Here is a 25,860-nt window from a genome sequence, read left to right as displayed (position 1 = left end):
TCCTACCGGGGAACCAGAAAGATCCCCAGTGGGGCCCACTGTCCCCTACGGATGCCCTCAGGGCTTCCTGGCACTCAAGATCAAAGGACCGCGGCTGATGTTATATTATAAACTTATTGATGAACTGTCAATGCAGTTCTACGGAAACTTAAACATGTTGTTAATGCCTTCCACCACAACACATTAAATGAGCCAACAAGATTGATTTGCAAGAGCAGGAAAGTCATGTGCTGATGTAATGGGTTGGGTATGCTTTACTTATTACCAGCATTCTGAAATGGAGAAGCCCTAGAAAGAAAATCCGAAATTATGATAACCCGATTGGAAAATAAACAGACTTGCCTTCAATCCTGTGCTTTCATGATGCTTTCATCTCCGATGGGAGCATGATGCTGACAGCAAGTGATTCCGATTGGAGAAGTGTTCGGCACTGCAGGCTGACGTCTGTCAATAGAAATTTAAAGCAGCAATGTCGGGTTAAGTGTTTAAACACTTAACCTTAGGGGTCCCCACGTTGCCGCTTTAAATTTCTATTGACAGACGTTGCGATGACGTCAGCCTGCAGTGCCGAACACTTCTCCAATCGGAATCACTTGCTGTCAGCATGATGCTCCCATCGGAGATCTGCAGCGTCGGGTTGAAGGTAAGTGTTTATTTTCCAATTGGTTTTTCATCATTTCGGATTTTCTGTCAGAATAGTGATCGTAAAAATGATTACCCTAATCCTTATAATACTGACTCTGCTTTGGTTTGTTTGTTAGTATCAAACTATGATGCTGATGTTTGTTGTGCTTGTAGTTAGTAGATTACGGCTGCACTGTGACTTGTATAAGGAGGTAGTTGCGGAGCTCGTGTCGCCTATCAGCAGAATGCTTCCAGTAAGAAGAAATACGGGCAAAAGCGGTCACTAGACACCACCGCTGTCAGCAGCCAGTCCTCACCGCTGAAAGTACCAGCTTCTTAGAGAAAAGTATTGTGCCATGTCTGCCTGTCGCGGTGGTATTTTGGGAGGCTTTCTACCTACCCACCTAGGGGGCAATCCTACCTTTTTCTTACAACAAAGCAAGTTTGCAGGTCACAGATTCCTAATGATATTCTACACTTGTATTCTATCACTATAAATGCGTGTGTTCCAACTTATTCAAAGAATATGTTTAATATTAAAATGAGGACGCCAAATATTATTGATCACAGAGGGCCTCCAATTACCTTTACTTATGACATAAGATGAGCACCAGCGTGAAGTTATCATACAGCTCTGTGGCTGTCTATTCAAGTCCCTATTCAATAACTAACCTGCTGCAAAAACAACTGGCAAATGCACTGCACCCATCCAGAATGAAGAGTCAAGAGTATCAAGTGGGGAAACTACTCTGGTTGGGAGAACCGACTATAGTCCCTTGGAGGGGTGACTGTTGTCTTGTGTGAAAGTCATTTAGCGCACATTATGGTCTTTTGCTGACGTCAATAACGTCTCATCATTGACCATTCCTACTGGCGCCTCTTGGTCAAACCAGTCACTCAACTAAAAGTGTCAACGGCCTACTAAGGGGCCCTCAGTCATCGCAGGGTATTGCTGTTATGACCAGGCTCCTTAACTAGCACCTAGAACCACTTATGCGTGTGAGCACCTCTGTGATAGTTGCTTTGGCTAAATTCTCATGAGCGCTTACTTTGGATCAAGACTGCTGGGTTGCAGGAAGAGCACCGATGAACACACTGGGCTCAATGGGGAACATATTAAAGTGTATTTGTCACACTGGATTATTATTGTTTAATAATTAGATGTAATCTAATATTAAAGGAAAACTGAGTGAGCAAATACCATCTTCCCTTTGTACATACTTAATCTATTTAATGAACAAAGTTATGGAACACCCACAGGAGCAATTTTAGTCCACTATTCCTTCCTGTCCTGCATGAACTGCTGGTTTCAGGTCCTGCTACAGTATCTCTATTGGGATTAGGTCTTGACTTGGGCTGAGCGACTTTTAATCATTGTCTTGATAAATACAAGACATTCAACATACGATTTTTGTGTTACACAGCAGAATTTATGGTTCCTTCAATGATGATAAGTTGTCTATGTGCTAAAGCTGCAAAGTATCCTCAAACTATCACTCTATTTAGAAGTTCTTATTGTGGAATAGTTTTTGCTTTAAGCAAGACATAGTAAGACCCATATCCTCCAGAGAGTCACACTTTTGACATATGTCTATAAAACCAAAGGCCATTCAGTCCTGGGAACATTCACTACTGTTCCCCTTGATCCCCAGAGCTTATGGCTATCACTGTTGTTCAGTGGAGTCCCACGGCCATGTAGAATGAAGAGTCAAGAGTATCAAGTGGGGAAACTACGCTGGTTGGGAGAACCGACTATAGTCCCTATAGTCAGACTGATAGATGTCAAGGCCTTATTTTTCTGACCTTATGTGTATTGTGTTTCCCACACCTATTAGATGGTTAGCTTATTTTGTTATAACTAAAATAATTGGATACAATTTGCTGAATGTATCCAATTATTTTAGTTATAACAAATAAAGATTAAGTTTTATTATTCTATAGGGGCTCCAATGACTTTTGCCAAGTGACAAATAATGAAGATTTAGTGCACCAGTTCTCCTGTTTTGCTTTTATGTTATTTCCAACTGGAGAGTGGCAACTCGCTACCATGTAAACCTGACTAGTATGACATTTCACATCAGTGTGATAGTATAATATCCAGTACACATTGTTTCGAGTTATTATCTTGAAAATAATAACACTAGTGTGACAATACAAATTATTTTAAGGTGTACTTAATATCTGATGTTATATCTCAGTCTTTACGGAGCCATCTAGGATAATGGGGGCGGTGTTATCTCCTGCTAACATGTGTGTCAGAATCTGTATAAAAGGAGCACTGTTTGACCATGTAATGTATCACCGTACCATCTGTAAATTCTTGAAAGTTCGTACCACAAACTGGCGTGTAACTGTCCTTATTAGGACTGTTTGAGCTAATAAAACATTACTGTTTTAAGATCATGCTTTGACGCCTACTTACCTGTGGCAATTCCTGTGACCTCCAGAATAGACTAATCCATTTTCCGGCTGTTCTGAGGTTAGCACTCAGCATCCAGTGCCAATGCTCTGCAGCTACCTTGCAACTCTGGCCAGTGTGATAGGCCAGGAGGAACCATCCACAGCAACCCTGATCAAAAGGAAAAGGTCAGTAGTACCAGCCCAGCGAGGGTGTACACTAGCAGCGAAAGTTACCCAGAAGGAACCAGTTGTAGGTGCTGGTGAAGGAGCCTAGTGGTGGCAGCAGACTCCTACTGCATTTGGAGGAGCGCATTTGGGATAAAGAAAGGGGATGGTGGCAAGGCAAACCCAGCCCGTCCCCAGCAAGCACAGACAGGGTGACATAGAAGATCCATTCTCTCACGCTCTACCCGCTACCTTGCAGTGCTGGCCAGTGTGATGTGGATATCTTTGTTCATTAAATGTTATTTGTTCCCTTCACCTACTATTAGATTTAGTCTATCTGAAGACAAATATACAATAGAGAAAGTAAGGAAGAGGACACTGTATACCCATTGCATATATTGCTTTTATGAATTCTTCATCACATAATCATGCAAGTGTTTAGCTGTGGTTTGAACACAAGATGCACTGTTTGACTTACTAAAAACAGTTCTGATAAGGAACTAAGTTATTTGTTTAAGCTTTATAACACACCAGTCACTCAGACCAGAGGTTCTCAAATCCAGTCCTTGGAGAACCCCAACGGTGCATGTTTTCTATATCTTCTTGCTGGACCACAGGTGTATTTATTACTGCCTGACCTATTGTAACCTATATGCATCTCCAGAGTATTGTAACATCTCATCTCTTGACTTATATTATCCATACAGCATTTGTGAGTCAAAATAAACTTCTAATTGTAAATAAATGGAACCAGTCTTCAAAGCAGCCTTCTGTTAATTACATACTGCAGTAAGGATTCCTGACAATTTATTAACCGCTGGAAAATGGGATAAATAATATCTGACTGGATAATAAATAATTCTACTTACTACCAAGGTAGGTGGTAAAGAATGTATTGGAATTGTCTTTCTTCATTATAAGACTCATCTAAAAATTGCATTAGGATAGGTTGTGCACTAGTTCACCCAGAACGATCCATGTTTGTTTCCTTCATCTAATTTCCAAATGACTTTTCTTGGTTGGGAAATGTAGACACTGACCTATCAGTGCTGGCGTTACATCGATCAGTAGAGATATGAGTGCAGTCACAGAATTTGACGACAGAGAAGACTCACACAACCCATTTAGAGTTGTCCAGTTCTTTCTGCATGTGAAGATACTGGGTTAATGTGTAGTTCTTTTACTCACTCAGCTCTAACTGGTCAGTCCGAAGGAAGCCTTATGTGGTAGCCGAGCATGGCTGGTACAGCCTTGAGTTCAGAGTCACTTAGGTAAAGTAACTAGAAAGATACAAATGTACCTTTTATTTTATAGCAAAAATAGACGTATGTAGAATTACAAGCCACACTGGTCACTCCTCTGTCAGCAAGGCAGGGACCAAGCCCAATGTCCTCCTGCTTTTACAAGTACATTGTGGCTGGATCACTTACAAATAACGTATTGTATAAATATATTAAAACTATTGGCACAGTGCGCTAATTTATATAATTGCAAATGTGCTCATTTTATTATATTGTGTTGTATCACTGTATAGGAAATGCATTAATTTCTGAGATATTGATTTGTAACTTCTCATGTCATGATTTGGTTTTGTAAGAGGAAACCCCAATTAGGCTAATTAGATATTTTATATCTGTGAGTAACCAACACTTAAATATACAGCAGGGAGTCGTTACCTGTCATCCTGCCTTGTTAAAGAGGAAACCTCTGAACAATACAACCAGGAAGTTTTAGGAAATCACAGATTGGTAAAAATTTGGTTAAAAGTATAAAATTGCGTTAACTCCAAGTGTAAAGGATTGCAAATCCTGCGATCTGATGTAATATTTCAGACTCTTCAGTTCCTGGTCAGATCAAGGGCATGGTTTACACCCTGCCAGGTGTCAGAATCTCTATATAATGGAGCTCTGTTTGACCATGGATTATCATTTCATCTGTAACTTCTGGAAAGATCACTAGTACCACAAACTGACATGTGTAACTGTCCTTTTTAGGACACTTGAGCTAATAAAACATCACTGCTTCAAGATCCTGCTTTGAAGACTACTTACCTGTGCTGTAATTCCTGTACACTATAGATTAGACCAATCTAATCCATTATCCAGCTGTTCTGAGGATGGAACTCAGCATCCAATACCAACGCTCTGCCTGCTACCTGCAGCTCTGGCCAGTGTGATAGGCCAGGGGGAACTATCCATAGCAACCCTGATATAAAGGAAGAGGTCAGGGGTACCAGCCCAGGTGCCCAGCAAGGGGGTGCAGTAGCGGCGAGAGTTACCCAGAAAGAAGAGGTTCTAAGCGCCGGTGTAGGAGCCTAGTGGTGGCAGAAGGCCCATCCTGCAACAGGAGGGACGCATGTGCGATTAAGAAAGGGGACAGTGGCAAGGCAAGCCCAGCCGATCCCCAGCAAACACAACAGACAGGGTGACATAGGCCGTCGATACTGTCATATACATAAAGTAGCAAAGTCAGCACAAACAGAAGATACAGGTACCATAACCCTTAATCAGTACTGTCTTGACGTAAGAGAGAGGTGCAGTACACATGGCCCTTTATAGAGTCATTGCATATTAATATTTAACAGCAGGAGGTCGCTCTAATTTTACGGACGATGACTTTTCTCAGATTAAGACTCAACCAATATTTAACCATCCATTAATCAGTAAAATAGCTGTTTCAACACAGTTTTCAATTTAGACGATAATTTCCATAAGGGTTTCTAACTCACACACAGAGACAAACTTACAGAAGAGGCCCCCGCCTTTGCAATGTGCTAATCATGATAAGACCCTCCCCCTGAGACACAGGTCTAATCAACATGTGATTTTCTGTGTGCACAAACTCTCTTACAAAATGCCAGTACCCAAATACAGTGACTTCATTACAATGATATACGCTGTACTAAACAATGGAATTGCTTTATATAATACAAATAATAATCTGTGATCCTATGTGGCAACATTTAAGAACATGTAAAACACCAAATTTCATTAATACTAGCAATTACTACATTACTGGCACAGAGGGGATGCCAAGCGGAATTAACCTCTATTTACAACATGCCCAGCACCGTAATCTCGTCATAGTCCGACCTGGTGGGATTAGACCTGTTGGATTTCAAAAGCTTTCGAAAGTCACTAAGTGTGACTGGATCACTTATAAATAACTTATGGTATAAATTTATTTAAAGGAAATAGAGCAGGTCCGTTATTTATATAATTGCAAATGTACTGATTTTTGAGATTGTGTGTATGTTGGTAAAGGAAATATCTTTATTTCTGAGACCAGGAGAGAAAATTTGTTTTTGTTTTAACTTTGCTAGAGGAAATGCATTATTTCTGAGGTATATATCTGAAGCAATAAGCATTTGTTCAGGAAGTCTTTTGTGTATTTTGGTAGGGAAATTACTTGTTTGGGGTTTTGTAACTTTTATTTGGGAATTCTCAAGTGGAATAAATGTGCATTCTGCAACTGTCTGAATAAAGGACCCATGTTAATCTCTTGTTAATTAGACTTTTTGATGTGTGAGGGTCCAACACCTGAAGGCACAGAAAGAATTAATTAGACTTGCTGTTAGATTTCATCAGTGTCTAAAACAAGATGCAGGAAATCACAGCAAGTTTTAGGATATCACAGATAAGTGTAAATATTGTTAGCTTTGCATAGCACGTAAATCCATGTTTGGGTAAACAAATTGCATCCTGATACTAAAAATAGCTCAGACTTTAGGAGGCTGGCTTACCCTGTCTGTCCAAAACTGTATAAAAAAGCACCGTTTTATATTGAAAATTGTTCATCTTGTTTCATCTGACCTGCTCACTGGTATCTTCAACCAGGGTGAGCAAATAAACATCACTTGTTCAAAGACCTGCTTGGAAACTTGTCTATTCCTCTGACCTACAGATAAATCTAATCCATTCCTGGCTGTTTCTGAGGTTTGGACCCAGCTTTCCGGTACCACCGCTCTTCCCGCTACCCATCAGCTCTGGCCGGTGCGATAGGCCAGGGGGATCCACCCACAGCAACCCTGATTCATAGAAGAGGTCAGGGGTAACAGCCTAGGTACACCAAATGGGGGACACTAGCAGCATCAGTTACCCAGAAGAAACCCGGTACTGGATGCCGGTAAGGAGTCCAGTGGTGGCAGCATTTGTAAGCCCCTCCTACTGCGGTTAGAGGGCGCACTTGGGATAACGAAAGGGAACGGTGGCAAAGTAAGCCCAGCCGGTTCCCAGTAACGACAGACAGGGTGGCATAGGCGGTCCATCCTGCCTCACTAACACTCAAAGAATATGCTAGGTCTGACATTAAAAAAAAACACATGATAACAAGTTGCAGGCTTCTATAAATGTTATTTTATTTAAGTGCTTTCATATTTTATAGTTTTTATCTATGAATGGGCAGGTCTGTGACAGTTACACAACAGAAACCGAAATTGCCAATACATTAAACAAGTACAAAAATTCCAAAAGTGCTTTTAGTTTTTACAACACAGCGTACGAAACAATGCAAACTTATTAAAGGATAACTTTAGCTCTGCTTAATACTGAATATCTGTAAAGCCTATGTTCTAAGGGTCAGCTTTGCTTACTAAAGCCCCTACCTGTTTCATTTTATTTTCAAGATTTATGCTCAAAAAATGAGTCCGCCAGTCCGACACCACTTACCTCTCCAGCTGCTAAGAGACACCAACCCAAAAACAGAAAATAATGTGGTATATGGACCTACTCCATCAACGTGTCGATTACCATGATATCCCTGCTTTGAAATCTCTAGGAGCAAAAAGCGGTGGGGATTTGGAAGCGGTGATGTCCTGATAAATAATGCAGCAATAGGGGAAAATAATAAAATGGCAACAGCTTGAGAGTGTATCTTAAAATCCAAAGAATCAGATGGGGACTTTAGTGAGCAAAAATATCTTTTACAGTACAGAAAATCTGGATTACTTGAAGGTGGTTTTATCCTGCAAGCAAACCATAATTTACAGATGACCTACAGATATCACAGACACACAGTGATAGTCAGTGCAGATTGGTGGATTTAATGGAAAGTATACATCTCATTATGTATTTTAAGGCCTTATGGCTCCGCTATGTACTTAGATGTCTTGAACATTAAAAGTGAAACTAGTGGGGCAGAGAATAGAATGAACAGATTAGTTGGAGAAATGAAATATCTGTGACACAAAATACCCTGAATATTACCGAAACGGAAATCATTATCTGCTTTAACCACAAACTGATCGCAAGCGATTGGTTCATTCTTCACTGAGGCTGAAGTGGAGTTGGAAGTATTTGTTCCCCCAAACATAAGCAGGAAAAGACATATTTACGTGTATATGTTCCTCTAACAATACATCCAGCTCTACGTTAGCATATATGTCAGGTGTGTGTCTGGAACACGTGTGTATAATTACACTCCAAGATAGCGTAGAGATAGACTAAAGATATAGTGTAATACTGTTAGTAGTAAATGCAAAATGTGCATTATCCTATTTGTGCACAATATAAATTGTTGTATGCAAAAGGGGGAATATTTGTTTTGACAGTGTTATTAATAAACGTTACCATGTAGACTGTAATTAAAAACAGACACAAAATAAAAGCACAAATTAAATACAAACTCTTTAAGAATCACATGGATATCTTCTTTCCTGGTGGTAATCGTTTGACTATGCTGAGAATTCCGACAGCCTTCAGTCCTACAAAAAATAATCAGATATCTGAAAAAAACAAATACAATATTAGCAGACTTACCTAAAAACCGAAACTTCAGATTTTTGATGGCAACGGCATGCTGACCTCGTAGGCTAATTGTTTAAACACCTAATCTGCGGGGTCCAGACATTGTCGCTTTAAATTAACATTGATCTAAGTCGCACTGACATCAAACTGAACTGCCGGAGACCTGTGTCTTCGGAATGAGTTCCTGTCAGCATGCCGGTGCCATGGAGCTTCGGTTTTCAGGTAAGTCTGCTAATATTGTATTCGTTTTTATCAGAAATCAGATTTTTTTTGTAGGGCTGAAGGCTGTCGGAATTCTCTGCATCGTTAAATGTGCGAATCGACGTCTGCAACTACATATAAATAAACTGGAAGGGGTCAGTCTGCAATCAGAAGAGGGTTGATCATGCAGCCGATTTTCTCTTCAACATCAGTGAAGCTTGTTGCACCAGCACTCGCAAGACATTGACTTCCAGACAGCTGTACATATGTACAGTCGTAATTACTAGAACAAGCGCTGACTGTTCTCAGCCTGTGCCTTCCTCTTACCTTCCCTGTTACACTTCTCCCATCACAAGGAGTAGCATATGTAAAATGCAACAAAATCTATATATTGACGTATACGTACACACTTTTGGTGCACATGTGCACGCTATGTCCAACTATACATTAGCCCTATAATTGGTATTACAGTGTCCAACATATTCAGATCAATAAACTGTTGTTTCATCTGAGTGGACTCTGGAATGTTTATTCAGTTCGCTCTTTTGGCCAAAACTTTTCTGGCAACGGGTACAAGCAAATGGTTTCTGTTTCATGTGAGTGGTCAAGTGGCTTTGTAGACTACACTTTTCTCGAAAACATCTCCCACATTCAGAGCAAGAAAAAGGTTTTTCTCCCGTGTGGATTTTAAAATGCTTATTCAGATCGCTCTTTTGTCCAAAACATTTCCCACACTCAGAACAAGAGAAAGGTTTCTCCCGTTCCATGTGAATTTTTAAGTGGCGATTTAGGTCGCTCTTCTGACCAAAACATTTCCCGCAAAGACCACAAGAAAAGGGTTTCTGCTGCATGTGAGTGGTCAAGTGATTATTAAGACTGCCCTTCTCCCGAAAACTTTTTCCACAAACGGTACAAGTAAAAGGCTTCTCTCCCGTGTGAATTCTCTGGTGCGTAATAAGATATGAGTAACGAGTAAAGTACTTCCCACAGTCCGAACATGAAAACGGCTTCTCGTCCATGTGAATTTTCATATGACTGTTCAGATTTTTTTTCTGTGCAAAACCTTTGCCACATTCTTCGCAGGAGAATGGTTTCACGCCGGCGTGGTGTATTTGGTGAATTGTAAGGTGCAATTGTTCTCCGAAAAATTTCCCACAGTCAGAGCAGCAAAATGGCTTTCCTTTCTTATGAATTACCCTGTGTCGGTCTAGAGCACTGCTTTGTATGAAGCCTTTACCGCAGTCGCTACATGTAAATGGTTTCTCTCCTCGATGGATTCGTAAATGTCTCTTCAGGTCACTTTGCTGAACAAAACATTTACTACAGTGAGGGCAAGAAAATGGTTTCTCTCCTGTATGAATTCTCAAATGTTTTTTCACGTAACTTTTTTGGCTGAAGCGTTTCCCACATTGGGAACAAGTATACGGCTTTTGTTCCTCATGAGCAATCAAATGCTTTTTCAAAGCGCTCCTACGGGTGAACTGTTTTCCACATTCAGAGCAAAAAAATGGCTTTTTCCCGGCTTGCCTTTTCTCATGAGCATGGTGATTGGATTTCTCTGTCGCTTCTGCAGAATGGTCTTCACATGAGAAGGATTCTTCCTTAATACAAACAACTGTGCATTCCATATTATCAGAGTCTGTGAGATCTTCTTCATCCAAGACAGATTCTTCCTTAATCTGGATAGAGGTATAGTCTATAGGTGTAGAAATATCAGTATCAGTCAGACTTCCTTCTTCACAAGAGTCCAATTCTTCTCTATTAAAGGTGGATTCTGTTCCACTATGTTCACTGGATGTATGAAAGTCATTGTCAGTGAGGTTTCCTCCATCACATGAGACTGATTCCTCCTTAATATGAGTAGATGTATATTGTGTATGATCTGTGGGTGTATAAATGTCGGTGTCTGTGAGGTTTCCTCCATCACATGAGACTGATTCCTCCTTAATATCAGTAGATATATATTGTGTATGATCTGTGGGTGTATAAATGTCAGTGTCTGTGAGGTTTCCTCCATCACATGAGGCTGATTCCTCCTTAATATCAGTAGATGTATATTGTGTATGATCTGTGGGTGTATAAATGTCGGTGTCTGTGAGGTTTCCTCCATCACATGAGACTGATTCCTCCTTAATATCAGTAGATATATATTGTGTATGATCTGTGGGTGTATAAATGTCAGTGTCTGTGAGGTTTCCTCCATCACATGAGACTGATTCCTCCTTAATATCAGTAGATATATATTGTGTATGATCTGTGGGTGTATAAATGTCAGTGTCTGTGAGGTTTCCTCCATCACATGAGGCTGATTCTTCCTTAATATCAGTAGATGTATATTGTGTATGATCTGTGGGTGTATAAATGTCAGTGTCTGTGAGGTTTCCTCCATCACATGAGGCTGATTCCTCCTTAATATGAGTAGATGTATATTGTGTATGATCTGTGGGTGTATAAATGTCAGTGTCTGTGAGGTTTCCTCCATCACATGAGACTGATTCCTCCTTAATATCAGTAGATGTATATTGTGTATGATCTGTGGGTGTATAAATGTCAGTGTCTGTGAGGTTTCCTCTATAACATGACTTCTTCTCAATATGAGACGTACAGTGCAAATTACTATTTTGCGTGTTCCTTTTATTTGTCTCTAGGGAAGTCAGTGATGAAGTTTTGTGGTCTCTTCCTCGAGTTGTTCTTGTGTTCTCACATTCATCTATTGGAGAAAAATTCACAGGAACAAAATAAGTTTTAATGAACCAATATTATGTATACTATACATTTCAGTACCAATAATCCATAGTGAGTTCACGTCTTGTACAATTTGGCCACCTACGTGTGTTTCCTAATTGGCTGATGCTGCTTTCATCAGTAGAGAGAGTCAATCTGCAGAGGCTAGGAGGTGGGCTAATGAGACACCTAACTGAACGGATCTTGTGGCCAACAAACCAGATGCCACATTGGAATGACTAATCGGATATCAGCAACTTGAATGTATTAGACCCTTGGTCCTTGTCTGCTACTGGCTGGTTGTTGCTTATTAATAGTACAGGTTACTGAGGGGAATACCTAGCTATGTCCCACAAAGGGAGATACATAATAAAGGGATGTCGTCCCAAGGAGAACAGTCTACCTGAAGGTTGTACTAAACTGCTGACATCGGACAGATTAATGGTCACTGTGTATCTTTCATCCACACAAGACTGCCCACCTCCATAGCAGCCAGAATGGAGTTTTTCAGTCTGTATAGGTAATCCTAGACTATTGATGTTAGGTAGGGTGTGAAAAAAGATACCATACAGGTCTTCTAAAAGGTGGGCATATCCCTCAAAGAGCCTCTAACTCGTATCTTACCCAGTGATGTGAGGGGCTGGTGATTCTCCATCATCACGTCCTTGTACAGACCCTTGTGTCCTTCTAAATACTCCCCCTCCTGCATGGAGAGATAGACAGTGACATCATCCACCTTATAGGAACCTGACACACATACAGATTTCCCAGCAGTCCTCACCTCCTTCGTATCTTATCTTAGTGAGATTGTCTCCATGGAATCTCAACTCATTCTGCTTGTGTCTGAACTTTAGAAGCATACTCGGTGTCCGAGTCATGGAAATCTATGAAGACGACACCAATATCATAATTATAATTACAAAAATTGACTACAGCAAACAGTAAGCTACATTATTACTATTATTATTATCATTTATTTGTTAGGCGCCACAAGGTTTCCGCAGCGCCGCACATAGTACAAACAGTAGACTATACAGGGTATAACAGTACAGAACAATAAACAAAAAGTACCAATACTTCAGAAACTCCAGGCAGGCAGATGCAATAAGCATGGAGCAGAAGAACAGGTAAGGAGACAGGAGGGAAGAGGGCCCTGCTCATGCGAGCTTACATCCTAAGGGAGGGTTGACAGACCAGGCACAAGAGGAGCCAGTTGAGGGAATGGGAGAGAGGGGAGAATGAGCGGAGGAGATGGGGGTTTAGTGGATGGTTGGTAGGCTTTGAGAAAGAGGTGAGTTTTAAGTGCACGTTTGAAGGAGCACAGAGTAGGAGAGAGGCAGATGGAGCGAGGGAGGTCATTCCAGTGAAGGGGTGCTGCACGGGAAAAGTCCTGGATTCTGGAATGGGAAGAGGTGATCAGAGTGGAGGAGAGGCGGCGGTCATTGGCCGAGCGCAGGGAGCGGCGGGAGTGTGAATGGAGAGGTTAGAGATATAAGGGGCAGTAGACTGGGAGGGAGCCTTGTAAGTGGTGGTGAGGAGTTTGAAAAGAATTCTATAGGGGAAGGGGAGCCAGTGTAGGGCAAGGCAGAGAGGGGAGGCAGAGGAGGAGCGGCGTGAGAGGTAGATGAGTCTTGCGGCCGCATTGAGTATAGAGCGGAGGGGGGAGAGACGGGAGTGGGGGAGGCCGGTGAGGAGGAGGTTGCAGTAATCCAGGCGGGAGATGATGAGTGCGTGTATGATGGTTTTGGTGGCCTCCTGAGAGAGAAAGGGACAGATGCGGGCGATGTTGCGTAGTTGGAAGCGACAGGCTTAGGCAAGATAATGAATGTGGGGACCAAAAGAGAGAGAGGAGTCAAGGGTGACACCCAAGCAGCGGAGTTGGGTGACAGAGGAGATGGTGGTGTTGTTAACGACATTTGAGAGGTCATGGTGGGATGGGAGGCTGGGAGGAGGAAAGACAATGAGTTCAGTTTTGGAAATGTTGATTTTGAGAAAGCGCTTCGACATCCAGGAGGAGATGGCGGAGAGGCAGTCAGATACCTGAGCGAGGAGGGTGGAGGAAAGATCAGGTGAAGAGATGTAAAGTTGAATGTCATCAGCATAAAGGTGATACTGAAGGCCAAAGGAGGAGATGAGAGCACCAAGGGAGGAAGTATAGAGCGAAAAGAGTAGAGGGCCGAGAACGGAGCCCTGTGGAACTCCTACAGCGAGAGGGTAGGGGGAGGAGGAAGAACCAGACATGGATACAGAGAAGGAGCGGTTAGCAAGGTATGAGGTGAACCAGGCGTGGACAGATCCAGAGAAGAGTTTGCAGCAGGACGGGGTGGTCCACAGTGTCAAAGGCTGCGGAAAGGTCCAGGAGGATGAGTAGGGAGAAGTGACCCTTGGATTTGGCCGATAGGAGATCATTAGAAACCTTGGCCAGGGCAGTTTCGGTAGAGTGGAGGGGGCGGTAGCCGGATTGGAGAGGGTCAAGGAGGGAATTGTCCGAGAGGTGTCTGGTTACGCGGCTGCAGACAATCCGCTCAAGTAATTTGGAGGCATAGGGGAGAAGAGAGATAGGGCGATAGTTGGCAAGAGAAGTGGGGTCGAGATTGGGTTTCTTGAGGATAGGAGAGATGAGAGCGTGTTTAAATGAGGAGGGTACTACACCAGAGGAGTGATAGGTTGAAAAGGTGTGCGAGGTAAGAGCAGGCATTGGGAGAAAAAGAGCGAAGGAGGTGAGTGGGGATGGGATCGAGAGGACCGGTAGAGGGTGGAGAGGAAAGAATAAGGGAGCGAACATCTTCACCTGATGTAGGGGTGAAGGAGCACCACAGCTGGTTGATGGCGGGAGGTAAAGCGATGAGGGTGGCGAGAGAAGAATCGGAGGAGGAGATGTTCAGTCTGATGGCCTCAATTTTGTAAGAAAAAAAGATGGCAAAGTCAGAAGCGAGAGGGAAAGCGGGACAGTGGGAGGGGGGGAGAGGAGGGAGCTGAAGGTGGCAAAGAGGCGGCGGGGATTGGAGAACTGAGAAGAAATGAGGGACTTAAAGAAGGATTGTTTAGCGAGGGAGAGGGTGGAGCAGAAAGAGGAGAGGGTGAATTTACAGTGAAGGAAGTCAGCCAGGGAATGAGATTTCCTCCAGAGTTGTTCCTCCAAAAGTGCTCTCGCACTACTGAAGCGGGTGAGTTTGGAGTGCCAGGGTTGGGGAATAAGGCGGCGTCGGCAGATAGAAGAGGCCGGGGCGACAGCGTCCAGGGCAGTAAATAAAATGTGTCCATGTCCATAAAATCAGGAGCGTTCTAGTTACATGTAAAACAGTATTACACATGGTACATGGACACCACATCCACCTGGTCTCTCAGTAGAATATTACAATCATGTGTACCAGCTATTTTAATTACAGAACGTACAGTATATCTGATCTATAACAACTGTATATAATTGTAACAAGCAGCACTTATAAAGAGGACAAAAACCTGCTGCCATATTTCTAAATAACTGCAATGAAATGAACATCAGTAACAATAAACCCAGCATATAAAATATAAGACAATAAACCAGCACAAGCACCATGATCCCCGTCTCTCTGAGATCCAGATGTGGTCGCCGATAGAATTATATGAGGGAAAATACAGTTTCAACAAAAACATATATAGGAGAATTTAAACTGGAAGATCCTCGGGGGCGGGGTCTGCAGAGGGGCGGGGTCTGCAGAGGATGGGGGTATATAAATAAAGGTTAATAAAGAAATAGATTAGGAAGAGGGGCAGTGGGGACAGGGAAGGGGCTCATGTTATGAATGGATGTGAAGTAGTAAATGATAGAAGTGACTATAATACCACTAGCCCCGCCCCTTGTGTATTAATAGCACTAGCCACGCCCCTATGGTATCCCATTAGCCCGCCCCTTGTATGCCAGTAACCCCGCCCCCGATATGATACATTATATACCGAGCATCTACCTACCTGAGCTGCAGCCACTAACCTGCCCCCTTAATGCCGGACATGACGTCATTAAACCGCCTACTTCCGGGTTCTGCGAGTCACCGCCGTCCACTGTATGGGCTGTGCCAGGATGATCGGCGTGAGGGCGGGGCCTGCACCGTGATAGACGGCTGGTGGGCGGAGCCGCACAGAGTGATAGCCGGCTGGTGGGCGGAGCCGCCGAGTGATAGAGGGCTGGTGGGCGGAGCCGCAGAGTGATAGCCGGCTGGTGGGCGGAGCCTGCACCGTGATAGAGGGCTGGTGGGCGGAGCCGCAGAGTGATAGACGGCTGGTGGGCGGAGCCGCAGAGTGATAGACGGCTGGTGGGCGGAGCCAGCAGTGATAGACGGCTGGTGGGCGGGGCTACCCGTATCATATCGCTCATTCCAGTCATTGTGGCCGCTGCAGACACCTGACGTCATCACGTGATTCCTGTACTATCTCTTATTACTTAATCTGACCTATTTTATAATGCAGGGTCAGGTGGTTATTATGTATCAGTGTATCCTGCAGCCTCCTCCTTGTAGCTCTGTGCGTCCTGGGTGGACCCTGTGTAATAATATATATGTATCCAGTAACATCAATATGTCAGGAAACAGCAGGACAATGTCATTTCTACAGGTCATCATGAGCGAGCGTAGCGCACCACAAGGGCATGAATATGAGTGACAGAGAGCGGGACGTGGCCTAGCAGCAGGACGAGGCAGAGAGCGGGACGTGGCCTAGCAGCAGAGAGCGGGACGTGGCCTAGCAGCAGGACGAGACAAAGAGCGGGACGTGGCCTAGCAGCAGAGAGCAGGACGTGGCCTAGCAGCCGACGAGACAGAGAGCGGGACGTGGCCTAGCAGCCGACGAGACAGAGAGCGGGACGTGGCCTAGCAGCAGAGAGCGGGACGTGGCCTAGCAGCAGGACGAGACAGAGAGCGGGACGTGGCCTAGCAGCCGACGAGACAGAGAGCGGGACGTGGCCTAGCAGCAGGAAGAGGCAGAGAGCGGGACGTGGCCTAGCAGCAGACGAGACAGAGAGCAGGACGTGGCCTAGCAGCCGACGAGACAGAGAGCGGGACGTGGCCTAGCAGCAGAGAGCGGGACGTGGCCTGGCAGCAGGAGGAGACAGAGAGAGGGACGTGGCCTAGCAGCAGACGAGACAGAGAGCGGGACGTGGCCTAGCAGCAGCGAGCGGGACGTGGCCTAGCAGCAGACAAGACAGAGAGCGGGACGTGGCCTAGCAGCAGGAGGAGACAGAGAGCGGGACGTGGCCTAGCAGCAGCGAGCGGGACGTGGCCTAGCAGCAGACAAGACAGAGAGCGGGACGTGGCCTAGCAGCAGCGAGCGGGACGTGGCCTAGCAGCAGGACGAGGCAGAGAGCGGGACGTGGCCTAGCAGCAGACGAGACAGAGAGCGGGACGTGGCCTAGCAGCAGCGAGCGGGACGTGGCCTAGCAGCAGACAAGACAGAGAGCGGGACGTGGCCTAGCAGCAGACGAGACAGAGAGCGGGACGTGGCCTAGCAGCAGACGAGACAGAGAGCGGGACGTGGCCTAGCAGCAGGATGAGGCAGAGAGCGGGATGTGGCCTAGCAGCAGGACGAGACAGAGAGCGGGACGTTGCCTAGCAGCAGGCGAGGCAGAGAGCAGGACGTGGCCTAGCAGCAGGCGAGGCAGAGAGCGGGACGTGGCCTGGCAGCAGACGAGACAGAGAGCGGGACGTGGCCTAGCAGCAGACGAGACAGAGAGCGGGACGTGGCCTAGCAGCAGACGAGGCAGAGAGCGGGACGTGGCCTAGCAGCAGACGAGACAGAGAGCGGGACGTGGCCTAGCAGCAGGACGAGATAGAGAGCGGGACGTGGCCTAGCAGCAGACGAGACAGAGAGCGGGACGTGGCCTAGCAGCAGACGAGACAGAGAGCGGGACGTGGCCTAGCAGCAGACGAGACAGAGAGCGGGACGTGGCCTAGCAGCAGGACGAGATAGAGAGCGGGACGTGGCCTAGCAGCAGACGAGACAGAGAGCGGGACGTGGCCTAGCAGCAGGATGAGGCAGAGAACGGGATGTGGCCTAGCAGCAGGATGAGGCAGAGAGCGGGACGTGGCCTAGCAGCAGGATGAGGCAGAGAGCGGGACGTGGCCTAGCAGCAGACGAGACAGAGAGCGGGACGTGGCCTAGCAGCAGACGAGACAGAGAGCGGGACGTGGCCTAGCAGCAGGAAGAGACAGAGAGCGGGACGTGGCCTAGCAGCAGACGAGACAGAAAGCGGGACGTGGCCTAGCAGCAGACGAGACAGAGAGCGGGACGTGGCCTAGCAGCAGACGAGACAGAGAGCGGGACGTGGCCTAGCAGCAGACGAGGCAGAGAGCGGGACGTTGCCTAGCAGCAGACGAGGCAGAGAGCGGGACGTGGCCTAGCAGCAGACAAGACAGAGAGCGGGACGTGGCCTAGCAGCAGGAGGAGACAGAGAGCGGGACGTGGCCTAGCAGCAGCGAGCGGGACGTGGCCTAGCAGCAGACAAGACAGAGAGCGGGACGTGGCCTAGCAGCAGCGAGCGGGACGTGGCCTAGCAGCAGGACGAGGCAGAGAGCGGGACGTGGCCTAGCAGCAGACGAGGCAGAGAGCGGGACGTGGCCTAGCAGCAGACGAGACAGAGAGCGGGACGTGGCCTAGCAGCAGCGAGCGGGACGTGGCCTAGCAGCAGACAAGACAGAGAGCGGGACGTGGCCTAGCAGCAGACGAGACAGAGAGCGGGACGTGGCCTAGCAGCAGACGAGACAGAGAGCGGGACGTGGCCTAGCAGCAGGATGAGGCAGAGAGCGGGACGTGGCCTAGCAGCAGACGAGACAGAGAGCGGGACATGGCCTAGCAGCAGGACGAGACAGAGAGCGGGACGTGGCCTAGCAGCAGACGAGACAGAGAGCGGGACGTGGCCTAGCAGCAGACGAGACAGAGAGCGGGACGTGGCCTAGCAGCAGACGAGACAGAGAGCGGGACGTGGCCTAGCAGCAGACGAGGCAGAGAGCGGGACGTGGTCTAGCAGCAGACGAGACAGAGAGCGGGACGTGGCCTAGCAGCAGACGAGACAGAGAGCGGGACGTGGCCTAGCAGCAGACGAGACAGAGAGCGGGACGTGGCCTAGCAGCAGACGAGACAGAGAGCGGGACGTGGCCTAGCAGCAGACGAGACAGAGAGCGGGACGTGGCCTAGCAGCAGACGAGACAGAGAGCGGGACGTGGCCTAGCAGCAGGAAGAGGCAGAGAGCGGGACGTGGCCTAGCAGCAGACGAGACAGAAAGCGGGACGTGGCCTAGCAGCAGACGAGACAGAGAGCGGGACGTGGCCTAGCAGCAGACGAGACAGAGAGCGGGACGTGGCCTAGCAGCAGACGAGGCAGAGAGCGGGACGTTGCCTAGCAGCAGACGAGGCAGAGAGCGGGACGTGGCCTAGCAGCAGAGAGCGGGACGTGGCCTAGCAGCAGACGAGGCAGAGAGCGGGACGTTGCCTAGCAGCAGACGAGGCAGAGAGCGGGACGTGGCCTAGCAGCAGAGAGCGGGACGTGGCCTAGCAGCAGACGAGACAGAGAGCGGGACGTGGCCTAGCAGCAGACGAGGCAGAGAGCGGGACGTGGCCTAGCAGCAGAGAGCGGGACGTGGCCTAGCAGCAGAGAGCGGGACGTGGCCTAGCAGCAGAGAGCGGGACGTGGCCTAGCAGCAGACGAGGCAGAGAGCGGGACGTTGCCTAGCAGCAGACGAGACAGAGAGCGGGACGTGGCCTAGCAGCAGACGAGACAGAGAGCGGGACGTGGCCTAGCAGCAGGCGAGGCAGAGAGCAGGACGTGGCCTAGCAGCAGGCGAGGCAGAGAGCAGGACGTGGCCTAGCAGCAGATGAGGCAGAGAGCAGGACGTGGCCTAGCAGCAGACGAGACAGAGAGCGGGACGTTGCCTAGCAGCAGACGAGGCAGAGAGCGGGACGTGGCCTAGCAGCAGACGAGACAGAGAGTGGGACGTGGCCTGGCAGCAGACGAGACAGAAAGCGGGACGTGGCCTAGCAGCAGACGAGACAGAGAGCGGGACGTGGCCTAGCAGCAGATGAGACAGAGAGCAGGACGTGGCCTAGCAGCAGACGAGACAGAGAGCAGGACGTGGCCTAGCAGCAGACAAGGCAGAGAGCGGGACGTGGCCTAGCAGCAGACGAGGCAGAGAGCGGGACGTGGCCTAGCAGCAGTGAGCGGGACGTGGCCTAGCAGCAGGACGAGGCAGAGCAGCGGGACGTGGCCTAGCAGCAGGACGAGGCAGAGAACGGGATGTGGCCTAGCAGCAGGACGAGGCAGGGGGCTTCTTTAGGGCTCTGTTCCTCCGGCTTTATATTTTTTTATGAGGGGACAGAACTACCAGAACACCCCCTATAAAGTTTGGGTTTCTCTGCTGTGATCCACATTTTTATTTACAAGCGTTCACTGCAAAACCAGCCAATGGCAATATCATGTCCCGATTCCCTCGACTATTCTTGTGGGCTTTACCAACACCCGAACTAGAGACTGTTGTACCCATCATATCTCCTTGTCTCCACTTGGGAGTGTCTGGTGCCCTCTTTGTCTTCAGCTGGGTTTGAGGCACAGTGAATACAGTATAGAGTATGCTCTGACCTCTGATGCCACATCTGCCCCCTCACTTAGGACTCAGCCAATGGGCAATCACTCAGTCATCCTGCCCAGTGTAACGTATCTAGCTACAACCACTGCTGAAACACAATGGTGATCCTCATTCAGCCATTGAACATGGAGCCGCCATCAAGCCCTCCATTCTCATTCAGCCCAGCGTCTCCATCAGGTGCTCCTACATACATCTCTTCACAGAGACGAATCTGAGTGCACTTAGAAGGAGTACATGTGGCTGCTGATACAGAAATAGAGTCCACCACAGCCAAGAGTGAGCACTCAGAGTGGGCACTGTGATCGACTACAGCAGCCTCACACCGGGGTAGCACTAGCAGTGGTGTGACACACGCTGTCCATCACTTGTTCTGAGTGAAGTGAGAGCTTACAGATGCCTTCAATCCCCCCAGCGCCCTAGACCTCTCAGTCCAGTGTTCTCTTCATGCCCTACCCCCCCATCTTGGTGTGAGTAGACGCTGTCTCCCAGCACCAGCATGTATTCTTTAGAAGACCTAAACTGTTCTCCAACCCTGTGCTGCACTCTCTTACCTGTTCTTGCAGCTTTGACTACTCAGTGCTGTGCTGGTGTCTTCAGGTCAGCTGCTGCTTGGCCGGACCCTGGATTGTTCGGGACCTGTTTGGAATAGAGATAGTTCCTATTCACCTCCTGGAAAGCAGAGCAATAACTAAACACCCTAACCCCAACCAATCCGATATTAAATTAATAGCACCAACGTTTAATAATCAGGCCTCCTTCCACCCAACCAGCCCAGTATTAAATTAATAGTGTTTATGTTTAATAAATAAGCTTCCTTCCCAACAAACTCCAACATTAAAAGGAATCCCTTTTAATATGTACATATATCCCCCTAATATTAAATTAACAACATTATCATGTAATATGTACACCTATCCCCCCCACTAAAATCATTTTCATTTAATATGTAGACCTATTAGCCCCCACATCAGTTCAGACATTAAATATCATTTCCATTTCATAAAAAGGACTATTTCCCTAACCAGCCCCATATTTTGTACATTTTAGGCAACAGAAAAGTAAACTCAACCCTTCTGCCCCAAGTGTTTATTTTTTTCTGGTTGCGTGCCACGTCTATAATATATTTATTATAGATGTGTCTCCAGGCTGTCTAAGTCCCCTCTGCAGTACTTTGCTTACAGGCCCCTCTGCACTTCTCTTTATCTTCTTCCCTCTGCTTCTCTTCTAATTCTTCCTCTTCTCTTCTTGTCCTGTCAGCTTCTCTCCACAGCATCATGACGTTGTGTGCGCAGTGCTTCAGGTCAGAGAACACAAGGATGTAGCCAGGAACTGGAGAGAGGTGCATCTTTCAGTATGACGTGTGCTAAGGGCTCGCTGGGAGAGGCCTGCCCCTCTGCCCCCTTAATCCAGTTCCGTATATGTGATTGATACAGCTGGTTATTTTGTTGTGAGGTCAATTACAAATGGTGTTAATTAACCTGCAGTCACCACTGATTAATGACCAGGAGGGACAGACATACCATCAGATGTAAATTTAAAAACATCCTGCAGAGCTCTACACTAACATTATCACTTGAAAGTCCTTCAGTGGGATGAAACACGTTGGGTGTTATTATGAACGAATTACACTCTTTTACTGCACTTAACCTCTGTGGATTCCTCTATGATCTGTGACTTATCTGACAAATATCCAAGTGGAAGAGGAACCTGGTGCTTGAAAGCAGGAAGCCATTTCCCTCTTGGTCAGCAGGATCGCAGCTGCATGTGCCATTACGCGCATGTACACGTGTATTGATGCAAGTGCATATACTGATTTTATACTTTGGTATATTAAATTCATTCAGTACTTCACTATCTGAGTATTTTCTATACTTTGCCAGCATTACAGCATCACCCTTTATGGGGTAACACAATGAACTAGAATTAGTTACTGTTAGGTAAATGGATTCAGACTGGAGGCATGGAAAGATCGCAGCGCACCCGTGCTACAAGACGATGATCAACACAATATGATATAAGTGCACAAGTTTGCAACTGATTCTGGTTATTCCCAACAGTGCTTTTACTATTGCAGCAATTTTCCATTCTCTTCCAAGACAAAGAGACAAAACTACACAGGACTGCACAGAAACAAAGCCTGGGCAATAACAACATATTTTGCACTGAACATTCATGTATATGGTAACATATTGGTTGTGAATAATATTCTGACAAATATCCTCCCTATGAAATTTCGTATAAGAGACATTCAATCGTAATTTAGAACATATATTAACTATTTAATAACACATTATACATTGTAAACAAGTCTACTGTTTACTTACTCAGGAGATCAATCAAGCCGTAAACAGACTACATGTGCTATAGAAGTGTTCATACTGATTCAGCTCTAGACCACATGGTCCCTACAATCCCATTAAAGTTCATACTGATTCACATAACAACTGTATTTTGGTTTACAAACACATGCACACAAAGGTAACATCTACACATAAGATAGTTAACAAAGTCATTATAACCAAGGTGGTGAAATTGCAGTGAAGATTCACATTTATCTGAGCGTGCAAATACCGTATTTCCCCATGTATAAGACGCACCTTTTTTCCCCAAATTTTGGGTTTAAAAAAAAAGGTGCGTCTTATACACTGCCAGCGCTACTTACCTGATTGCAGAAGTCGGCATCTGGTGTGAGGAGTCCCCGCTAATCAGCTCCAGCGTGTCCCCCGTTACTTTGCAGGACCTTCAGGACCTTTGCAGGCGCCTCCCACAGTCTCGGCGCTGTCAGTCACGTGACTGACAGTTCTGATGAGTGCCCATGACTACAGATTCCTCCGTTTGCTCCGTTTGTCTGACAAAAGCTGCACAGCGTTGGTGACATTAAACAAGTCACGTAGACACGCTTGGGGCGTGTCTACGTGACTTGTCTCTTGTCAACAAGACTGTGCAGTAGCGCTCGTTTTGAATGTGGGACTATTGTAAGCTGCTGTAGCGCTCTGTGCCCCAAAAATTGCAGGCTAGTGTGCTTTGTGCCCCAAAAATTGCAGGCTAGTGTGCTTTGTGCCCCAAAAATTGCAGGCTAGTGTGCTTTGTGCCCCAAAAATTGCAGGCTAGTGTGCTCTGTGACCCAAAAATTGCAGGCTAGTGTGCTCTGTGACCCAAAAATTGCAGGCTAGTGTGCTCTGTGACCCAAAAATTGCAGGCTAGTGTGCTCTGTGACAAAAAAATTACAAGCTCTAGTGTGATCTGTGACAAAAATTAGAAAGAGCCTTTTGATTCCTCCTGCTGCACATTGCATGCTGTAATAATAAAGCAGCAGTTTCAGCAGTGAAAAGGTTACAATACCATATCCCGTAATTACGGTATCGTATAAAATCAGTACCATTCCACGTTCTGCCCAGAAATGGCTCAGAAAAGATTTTCATACAGTGCTGATTTCAAATTAAAAGTGATCCAGTTTGCAAAACTGAATGGAAATCGTGCTGCTGAGCGTAAGTTTGGTCCGCCCCCAACTGAGAAAACAATCCGAGACTGGTTACGGGAAGAAGAAACCCTACTGAAAACACCACGGCAGAAGAAGGCTATGAGAGGCAAGTCAGCAAAATGGCCTGATTTAGAGAGAGAATTGAAGATATGGATTGAAGAGCAAAGGGCAATTGGAATTCCTGTGTCCACAAAGATGGTTCAGCATGAGGCAAGAAGAATTGCTGATACAAATGAAGTTACTGACTTCAAAGGAGGACACAATTGGTGCTTCAGGTTCATGAAACGGAATGGACTAAGCATGCGTACACGCACCAGACTTGCCCAAAGGATGCCTGAATGCTATGAGCAGAAGGTCCTTGAATCTCATCGTTTTGTCACTCAATGTCGGAAGACACATCAGTTTGAGTTGGGACAGATTGCAAATATGGACGAAGTCTCCCTTCAATTTGATGTCCCAAGTAACAGAACTGTTGATAAGAAGGGGGTAAAAACTGTAATTGTGAAGACAAGTGGACATGAAAAGAGCCATTATACAGTTGTTCTAGCTTGTTGTGCCGACGGAACCAAGCTGCCTCCTATGCTGATTTTCAAACGCAAAACAATGCCAAAAGAAGTCATTCCTTGAGGAGTGATTGTCCATGTTCATGACAAGGGTTGGATGGATCAGGATGGGATGAAGATCAAGTTTGAGAAAGTTTGGAGCAGGAGACCAGGTGCGCTCTTACGCAATCCTGCCCTATTGGTGCTTGATCAGTTCAGGGCACACTTATCACCAAACACAATGAAGATTGCTGCAGAGCAAAAAACAAAACTTGCCGTCATACCTGGAGGCTTGACATCCCAGCTCCAACCACTTGATGTCAGCATTAACAAACCCTTCAAAGCTACCATGAGAGAGGAATGGAACAAATGGATGAAGTCTTCTGGGGACAATTTGACACCAGCAGGAAGAGTGAAAAAGCCAACTATAGGAGAAGTTTGTACCTGGGTGAAAAGATCCTGGGATAATATCAAGATTGAGATCATTGTCAAGTCATTTAAGAAGTGTGGCATTTCAAATGCCTTAGATGGAACTGAGGACGAGGCAATATATGAAGACAGCGATTCGTCATCAAACACAGATGAAGACAAGATAATGGTTGAAAGTTCTGACAGTGATGATTAGTTTTATGATAAATAAAACTTGAGTTCAATAACTTTATGTAATACATCTTTTTTTTCATTTTGGGATCCAAAATTAAGGTGCGTCTTATACATGGGTGCGTCTTATACTTGGGGAAATACGGTAGTTTGGGAAAATGCATGTGTGCAGTGAGGATGAGAAGTAAAGCTTAATTATTGTGAGAGGAGGGGGAAAATGAAAGGAGGCCAACCTCCAGGACCAGGATGGATAAATGCAGGAAAAAGAGAAAAAAAAAGAATTTCAAAATGAACATATGGAATTCTGGTGGGTTGGGGTACTGTAGCGATACCATAGGCTCTAGATCTGGGATAATTTGTGAGTTTTATTGTTCAGATAAGCAGAACATTTCTCCACAGGCGTGAGGTACCATATTTTGTATACCTGCTGGAGGTAGGGAGGGATCTGATTTTCTCCAGTGGATAGCATTATGTCTAGGCCCTCATTCGGAAGGTCCAAAAAGTAAAGACCATGGGGCTAGATTTACTAAGCTGCGGGTTTGAAAAAGTGGGGATGTTGCCTATAGCAACCAATCAGATTCAAGCTTTCATTTATTTAGTGCTTTCTACAAAATGACAGTTAGAATCTGATTGGTTGCTATAGGCAACATCTCCACTTTTTCAAACCCGCAGCTTAGTAAATCTAGCCCCATGGATCTTTAAGATGGGTGTTAAAGTGACATTAGATATGAAGATGGCTATAGTGTATGTCCACCAGGCATGAAGGAAGGA

The 25,860-nt window shown here is 46.1% G+C and overlaps 1 protein-coding gene across 4 annotated transcripts in view; it reads right to left on the bottom strand.

The window, feature by feature from the left end:
* The window catches only part of LOC142160092 (uncharacterized), a 270,628-nt gene extending 254,716 nt beyond the window's left edge, over positions 1-15,912 (bottom strand). Inside the window, exons 1-4 of one of the 4 annotated variants that reach the window (XM_075215026.1) lie at positions 15,810-15,912; positions 12,640-12,742; positions 12,483-12,561; positions 7,533-11,844 (exon numbers count right to left, since the gene is read on the bottom strand). In XM_075215026.1, the coding sequence (XP_075071127.1) occupies positions 9,623-11,844; positions 12,483-12,516 (2,256 nt within the window). In that variant the 5' untranslated portion in view covers positions 12,517-12,561; positions 12,640-12,742; positions 15,810-15,912 and the 3' untranslated portion in view covers positions 7,533-9,622. The other 3 variants (XM_075215025.1, XM_075215024.1, XM_075215027.1) reach the window with 3 other exon arrangements.
* Positions 15,913-25,860: the final 9,948 nt, after the last annotated feature.

The sequence above is a fragment of the Mixophyes fleayi genome, chromosome 6, assembly GCF_038048845.1.
Source record: "Mixophyes fleayi isolate aMixFle1 chromosome 6, aMixFle1.hap1, whole genome shotgun sequence".
Lineage (NCBI taxonomy): Eukaryota > Metazoa > Chordata > Amphibia > Anura > Limnodynastidae > Mixophyes > Mixophyes fleayi.
This window is presented reverse-complemented; position numbering and strand designations above follow the sequence as displayed.